This window comes from Sander vitreus, chromosome 2 (genome assembly GCF_031162955.1).
Source record: "Sander vitreus isolate 19-12246 chromosome 2, sanVit1, whole genome shotgun sequence".
Lineage (NCBI taxonomy): Eukaryota > Metazoa > Chordata > Actinopteri > Perciformes > Percidae > Sander > Sander vitreus.
Window position 1 is genome coordinate 30,839,786 of NC_135856.1, and position 8,784 is coordinate 30,848,569.

Sequence of the window (8,784 nt, forward strand, 5' to 3'; positions counted from 1 at the left end):
AATCTACAGTCTTTTTGCACTCAACATGGGAACTCGTGCTTGAAAGTGAACGACAACTCGCAGCAAGGCGGACGCTAAAAGTCTTGCAAGGCACTGAATTTTTTACACCGAATCTGAGCTGCAACCACTGCTTGACATAAGAGCACAGCTGTGTTGTATATTTAGATGCCGAGTGTGCAGATGTACAGCACAATGGTTCCACACCTCTGCGAACAACCAACATATCTTAAACCTTGAGATGGCAGGAAGCACGATGCGAGTACGTGGTTTCAGTAGCTCATGTGACATAAAGAAAATGTGTGCGTGGTGTGTGCCGCATAGGGATAACACCTTTATTTACACGGTTATCATTCTAGCTAGTTAATCACTGGCCTGTTTTAGTAGGTTATCTGCTGTTAGTGTGTTCACACTTGCAAGCAGCTCCAAGTCTGTTCATTTAGTCATATATTTTATCTGTAATGGTTTTAATATTTCTACTAGGAACATTTCTATAAGCTTATGTTGCCACTGCTTATCAGAAGCCACTCTCACAGCGGTGTTGCTGCAAGTCATGCACATCACTAACACAACATTGACAGTGCAGATAGCCAACACCTAACTCAAACTAGCCGTTGACATTAGAATGCCGATGTGTGGACATGAAGTAAAATGTGTGCACTAGAGCTGAAAAATGTATCTGGATTTTATGGAAATCCCAATATGGACTAGTGCAATACCCAAATCGTAGAAGGCGCAGTATTTGTTAAAAGTAAAAAATGGTGAAATGTCAAGTATTCAGGTGCTGCAGAAATGTCCTGGCCTACAAATCTTTGTTTGGTGCAGATCCTCACATCATGCATGAATCATCGCAATTAGGGCGCCTGGGTAGCTCATCTGGTAAAGTGCGCGCCCATATAGAGGATTACTCCTCGATGCAGCGGCTGCGGGGTTGGCTCCGATCTGCGGCACTTTGCTGCATGTCATTCCCCCCCCTCTCTCCGCTTTCATGTCTTCAGCTGTCCTATAAAAAATAAAGGCCTAAAATGCCCCAAAAAAAATATCTAAAAATAACAAAATAAATAATCGCAATTAGAGATTGTTCCAAATCGTACTGTCCTAGTGTGCACTGCAGTTTGCCATCAGCAACCGCATTTTGAATCTGTGAGCCAATCACATGCAAGGTGTGTAATTCAATCCCTACCTTCTGATGGTGACCTCTTAAGCGCCCACACGCCAGCATTACATAACTCTGCATCTATGGCATTCAATATTCATGTGGACAGAGTGTTGACTGCGAATACAGGTAGAGACACTTACCGCCATCACCAGCTCAAAGGGATGCTTGTACACCCGCACGGGTGACTGGTACTTCTGCACCATGGTGGGGATTGCAGTAACACCAACAACCTGAACAGAAATAAGAATAAATCAATCAGAAAAGAAAGAACACGCTTTGATCACAGGCATTTGTGAAAGAAAAAAAAAAAAATCTAAAATGTAAGCTGACTGAGTGCCAAAATTACAGAATTACAGGCATCTGGCCCTACAACAGGAGACTCAGCGTGTAATTAGGTAAAGGTGTGTATTGACTCACTGCTTGAATGATGCCAGGTGCTTGCGTGTGTGTGCGTGTGTGTGTGATGGCAAGCAGCCCTAAGAACTAGAAAATCATGTACAGTGATGGGCTGCAGAAGGGAACTCTCCTGAGGCGTAACCGAGGATGTCAGTGATCAATGGATGCAGCATGTCCCGCTCATTTATCAAACAGAGACTGTACCACTGCAATGGCTTTTCACTGCAACCTACTGGGAAAATAACTATAAGTCCATCTACTGTCTCTGCAGAAGCTCAGGTCGCAGCTGCACACACTTTCACTCTACCTGATGATAAAAAAAGACTATCTTTATAATGTAAACAGCACATTCCACATGCTGAAGCAGAGGCTAGAGAACAGGATGACACAGGGAGGGAACAAAATGAATCTCTCTCTCACATGAGCATTAATAGTTAAAAGACAGATGCACATATGTATTAATTACAACTTAAAACAGAATGTGGTGCTTACTCCAGGCAATTTAAAAGAGGTGCAAAGTATGGCTTGAACTTCAAGCTCTGTGTTTGTTCAGCATGCTGATACATGTCTGTAACTCCTGCAATGCAGTGATGGGAACATGACTGCAAGTAGGGGTGTGAGCTAAAGTCCCAGCACTACTTACAGAGGGATAGGATCAGGGCAGGCAGACTAATAATAACCGGGCTAGGGCAAACAGAATACAAACCACAGTATTGCTCTATGTCTAACCGTTGCTACTGCAATACATAGTTACCGTCATGCTTCAGGGTCTGTCAGCAACTTAAAAGACACGTCAAAACAAGACAATTACTTAAGTATGTGTTAGTTAAGAGATTTCAGGTGACACACTGTCAAATAGGAATCGGCTGTAACGGTAACGTTAAACAGTTTTAAACCGAACCACGTCTGGAAAACATAAACTGTTTTAAATCACCACATGTAACGTTAATATTTCTAGCTAAAAAAAATAAATAAAAATGAATAGCAGGTATTGTTATTTGAACCACCTTAATAGTGGATAACAACATTTTGCCACGCCGACTTGTTAACGTTAGCTTAACATTACACAACAACACAACAGTGCTGCTGGCTTAACTGACAAACGTTAATGTTAGCCCGCAAGCTCGCGCTAATTTATACAAAATGCTGTCAACGTCACATTAAATGTTTTAACTGGTGCTTACCGGGGATTCAAATAACTACAGAAATATGGTCTGGTTAGTCGTTGTATCTTCTGAAAGGGCTATCCGAACAAACTCTTGCGAGTCCCCTCCTCGGCTCTTCACTTCGCCGGGTCCGGGTGGTGAGGTGAAGCCAGAAGCTAACGATAGTTAGCTTTATTGTGCTAGCTTTCCATATAACGTTAGCCGGAGTAAGTAGCTAAAAGGCTAACCGTGGGACAAGTCCCCTTTACAGCCCGACACTGACGGGCATAGTAAGACCGATAGACTAGCTAGATAGATATCCTAAACAACCCCGGGTTAAATCACGCTTAAATTGAGAAACTGTCGGCACAGAAGGACAGTATCCCTCTCACTCACTGTCCTCCTCTCCTCCTCTCTCTGTAATGCATGTGATGCCGTCGCTCCTCCCCTTCCACCTCTCAGGGCTGCTTTCATAAAAATCCACTGCCTGCCCACATCAGTTCAAGTGAAGGACTATAACACCAGAGGACAGTGTTCTATGCCGTCACTATGACTACAGTCCATAGGGTCAGGATCAATCCCTGCGCAATAACCCTGTAACACCAAGCATCTTTCAGAATCTTAATCCAGAAAAGGATTTATTGCCAAGTAAGTAACACTTAACAAGGAATTTGCCTTGGTGGATGGTGCATACATATTAAAAGGAAAAAACAATAAATGTAAAAGAAACAATAACATAACAACGCAAATATGTACACTAATTGTTTTAAATTATAGGCTAAAAATGATACATTTTCTAGTGTTAAATACATCATTTAAACATCTAAATGTAAAATCTGTCAAATGTAAATTGTATACACGGTCATGTCCACCTACCTCAGATATAGCCCATATAAGCAACCTGTTATAATTCTTAATAATAATTCTTTATTTATTCAAGCCCCATTTGCATTTTAGCATTGCCCTATTGTTTTACTGTTTACAATCCTCATTGAGCTGTCTGTTTACATGTAGGCTACATGTATGAATATGTATGTGTATATGTATATATAGCCTACACTTTTTTATATATACAAACTTATATCTGTACATAGTATTATAAAGTTTATGTCTACCTTGTTCAGCTCTGTTGTCCTTGTTTTTAGCCTTAGCCTTTAGTCTTTTTTTGTGTATGTACTTTATGTATATGTTTCCAGTGCAGTGTTGTGTGTCTGATCACAGATTACAGATCACAGATGCATGCATAGCCACATCTTTAATGCCATCAGGGGGAATTATGTTGCATTATGTTGGGACTGACAATTCACTAAAAAGGATAGGGGAGACTGGGGGCAACTATAACACTCTGACTTCTTGTATCACATTTAATATAATAGTCTTGTCCTTGTTGGTGAAATGATTTAAATTGTATTATTAATTAGTGCACATATATTTTGCTTATATCAAAAGATGACTAGTATATTTCAAGTCTGTGAGTTATGAAGGAAAATGTAAAAAAAGGTACAATCTCCCCTACATATAGCCCACGGTTTGAGCATGGACAGAAGGTGGGGGATATTAAATCAAACTGCATATTAAAGAGGCACTCCAGCTCTTATGAATTACACTTTCATTAAGTTTTTAAATAAGAATGGTCCAAATAAAAGCATCAGAGCCAAGATATCATGAATGTATCTCCTAGCAAGCTTTAAAAAACACTTACAACAACTCCTACATTTCCCTTAATGCAACCAATGGCATCTTTTGTTAGATCCTCCCTGCCTTATAAATGCCCTTATCCATCTTACAAACTCCACGCTTGCAGTTTTTAACTCAAGATTTCTGTTGAAGTATTAGCGAAGTGATGTGAGAATGTGTAAAATTGGTGTCAAGTTTGATTCATTACAGATAAGATCATGAAAAGCAATATGTGACACCAAAGACAGTGCTCTCTTTCTTTTAGCTGTTCAGAATAATAGAAGGTGGTTTGTCTTTCCTGGGATAGTCTTTGGTTTCATCGATACCAAGGCCACCCATTTAGGAGCCTGCGATCCAAGTTTAGCCCATGCTCCCTGGCATTTGATAGCCTGGAAATCCAAATCTTCCAAATTTGAAATTGCTATAAATCCCTAACCGTAATGACCACGAAACGTACAAAATATTTTGTGCAGCTAAAAAGTACTTAATCTGTGTTTTAGGGCAACGTAATGCACAGTGCTGGTATACTTTTATATTAAATCAAGAACCTAAGTTTTATCTACAAAGAATTTTGGTATTCTTCAACATCAACATTTATTTTTGGCCCTTGGCCTTCCATCCAGATACATTTTGGCCCTCACAGAATTTGAACACTTCTGATTCATACCATCAAAAGTGTGTGGCCTTGCCAAGATGCCAAACCCTTAAATACCTTGTGTAAATGGAGACAGTGTGAGCCATTAAAGGTCACAGGTATTCAATGTTGCCTGTTGGAATGTGATAGTTACTGTATCGTCTACATGTAAAACGAGCTTTGAAAAACAAGTGCGGATGCTACGGACCAGCTAATTTACACACCTGAAACCCAAGACCTCTGCTGTTGTAAACGTTTAAAGAGGAGTTAATTATAAAAAGTTACACTGCAAGTATCCCATAAAACAAATTAAGTGAAATGTAGTGAAAAAATACAAACTCAGCTAAGTGGTTCATCCATTAAAGAACCCCTATTATGCCTTTTGGGACCCCCCACCCCCCCCGTCTTTTAGTGTATTGAAAAACACATTTTACTCCAAATGGAGCTCTCTCTCCCACAGACAACATTTTTCCTCAACTGCCTGAAATGCCTCGCCCACATTCCAGTTTGAAATTCCTCGATTAGCGATGTCACTTTAGGAAGTATAGATTTGCATGTATACACTTGTTTTAGTGTGTGTTTCCCAGATATGTCTGGACTTGTGTGGCCCATCATATTCTGTTTAGTTCTCAGAATGAAACGGACTCACATCCTCATTATGTAAGAGGTTTAGCAGCGATGGCCGTGCATGATAGCATTAATGCGATCATGTTTCAAAGGGCAGGCTATAGTTGAGTTTGTACAGCTGACACCAACGTCTGCCACCACATCAAACACTAAAGAACAACAGTAGTTAAATGTCACATTAAAATGTTTTTGTACGGTTACATACTGTCTGGCTGGAGAATGTGTTTGTGGAGGATGTGATCCATCGAGAATCCATTATAATAAAGTAATACACCATTCATACCCTTACAATGAAACAGGATGTGCCAGTAAATATCACAGCTTTGGCTGCTATTGGCTTGAATTAAGGTCATTACAAAAAGTCGTCATGTGGTGTAGCGTTCAGTGGTTCAGTGAGGGTGAATTCCTTCATTAGAAAGCAAACACTTTACAGGAAGTTACTAAGTTACTCTGACATCCCAGTTTCATATTCACCTTCCTTGTTTTGCTCTTCCCTTCATTATCTGCACTCTCAACAGTCCAATCAAGGCAAACAAACAGGTAAATAATCGTTATATATGAGATTAGATGAGATTCAACTTTATTGTCATTGTGCAATGACAAGACAACGAAATGCAGTTTGTGTCCAACCAGAAGTGAGAAAAGTGCAATGCGATATACAAAGTATAGACAGGTGGTGCATAGACAGGACAAGAAATATAGTGCAGTGTAGACAGTAGTATACAGTTGGATTACAGAAGGTGGTTTAGAGTAATATAAATTAAATATAAATGTGTGCAGTGTATTAGCATCAAGTGAAGCATGTGTAGACTTTTTTCTGGAAGTCTTGTCCTCAGTGTGCTTGCGTATTTGAAAAAGTTCACAGCCTATGGAGAAGGTTTTTAAAAGACATACAGAAATATAGATGGCTATTCCTTTACAAGAATCATTAAGAGAACATAAAATGTATGCGGATTCTAGTATATTTTGTTAAATAGCTGTGCAGATTTTGATCAAAGGATGTGTTCTTACTGAAATATATGATAGTAGCATCTGGGACAAATGGTGATATGCCACACCGGATCGATCAAGTTAGAGGAGGCAACACAAAATACTGTATGTTGTATGGAAAAAGAAATGATACCGTATTACTTGAGATTTACCAAGGATATGCAGTGCCCTCTGCTGGGCGTTGGCTGCAGGTAACACAGACTTAGTTCCATAAACTGATGTTTTAGCAACATTTGTAGAGCTGCAATCGATGAATCGACTAGTTGTCAACTTTTAAATTATTTTACCATTATTTCGATAGCCGATCATTCGGTTTAAGTCAGTTTTTAGAATAGAAATTCTCTGATTTCAGGTCCTTAAATGTGAATATGTTCTAGTTTCTTTACTCCTCTGTGACAGTAAACTGAATTTCTTTGAGTTGTGGACACTCATCACCATTTTATAGACCAAAGATAAAAAACAACAAAAATAAATACGGAAAGCCCTAAGTATGTGCACTTTATATTTCCATATTCTCTCCACACGCAAAAGTAGAACAAATCATGTTGTACCCAGCTGCAGTTTCTATTATCCCAAACAAAATCTATTCTACTTTTCCTCACAGCTGAGAAGCCTCAACTTCTTCCATATCACAACAAACTGGAGCTGATTTTATTCTGTGTAATCAGCCTCTTTCGTCCTCATAGTGATGTTCCATCCTTCAGCTATTATCCAATGATTTCTGTGCATGAGCTTTCCAATCATCCAATGATCCTCCTAAAACCCCTTACTTATATTTCCCTGTGAATTTTTGACGTGAAGGACTTGTTTTAGAATGGTGCGGATCTGTCCAACAGCTTTTTGTCAGCTCTGTGAACAATTTATGCTAAGTGTATGCTATTTTAATGATTTCTTTTACAATATTTGCTGTATTTATTGGACAAGATGGTAACATACAACCACAAGACACTCCTTCCGATGATTCTGTTAACCTGCTGGTCAAGATGTTCAAATGTAAAGATCAACGAAAACACAGGGCAAAAAAGTGGAAAAAGTAGGAAAGATGAACTTACCTACAATCCCCGCTACATAGACAAACAAGAGCATCTCCTGCCTGATCACAGACAACAATGAAGAGGTCTATCTGAAAGAAGTACAACCCACTCATGAATGTTAGCAAGACTAAAGAGATGATAGTGGATTTTGGAAAGAAGCAGGGAAGTAACATCAACGGGTCCTCAGTGGAGAGTGTGGACAGCTTCAAGTACCTTGGTGTCCACATCACTGAGGGTCTAGTCTACATCCATGATGTTCCACTTCCGGGATTGCTCCATTGCTGCCGGACATTCTGCCGGATGTCACTCTTTCCGGCCGGATGCCCGTTTCCTTCCTCTGTATTTGTGTTGGCATTCTAAACTCCGGTGGATTTCTGAGGACTATGGTTAACTGCTCCTCAGATCTCTGCAGGGTAAATCCAGACAGCTAGCTAGACTATCTGTCCATCTGAGTTTTCTGTTGCACGGCTAAAACAACTTTTGGTTACACTTTACTTGAAGGTATCTACATAAGAGATGACATGACAAGTTAGGGTTAGGGTTAGAGTTAGGGTTAGGGTTCATGTGTCATGACAGTGTCATGTCACTCTTATGTAGATACTTTCAAGTAAAGTGTTACCCAACTTTTGAATGTACACATGTTCCACCAAAACAAGTTCTTTCCCGAGGCTATTTTGCAGAGGCCCTGGGGCTCCATTTGGAGCTTAGCGCCGCCCAAGACGATTGTGATTGGTTTAAAGAAATGCCAATAAACCAGAGCACGTTTTTCTCTCATCCCAGAATGCTGTGTGGACTAGCCAGACCCTCCTTCGCAGCGCTGTGGAGGAAGGTCTGGCAAAGCAATACTACTACCTCACCTCCAGATGAGATGCAGATTGGCTGCTGTTTATAGGACTCTATCCATATATCTAGTCATCAGGTTACCCCCAAAGTTCTATCAAATAAAGCTTCTGCATTCATGTAAACGTGTGCTGTCTCACCTGATTAAACTGATGTTATGTTATCCTATGGTAGTGATGAAGATAAATGCACAGGTGGCACTTTATCATTCAGCAGAACCAACTAAGCAATGGTTGGTCCACCACTTTGGTCCAGACTGAAATGTCTCAGCAACTATTGGAAGGA

General features: G+C 40.0%; 1 protein-coding gene across 1 annotated transcript in view; it reads right to left on the reverse strand.

The window, feature by feature from the left end:
• LOC144527603 (SEC14-like protein 1) overlaps window positions 1-3,128 on the reverse strand; it is a 34,872-nt gene extending 31,744 nt beyond the window's left edge. Inside the window, exons 1-2 of the mRNA XM_078265768.1 lie at window positions 2,737-3,128; window positions 1,297-1,386 (exon numbers count right to left, since the gene is read on the reverse strand). Coding sequence (XP_078121894.1) covers window positions 1,297-1,359 — 63 coding nt within the window. The 5' untranslated portion in view covers window positions 1,360-1,386; window positions 2,737-3,128. The remainder of the gene's footprint in view (window positions 1-1,296; window positions 1,387-2,736) is intronic.
• Window positions 3,129-8,784: the final 5,656 nt, after the last annotated feature.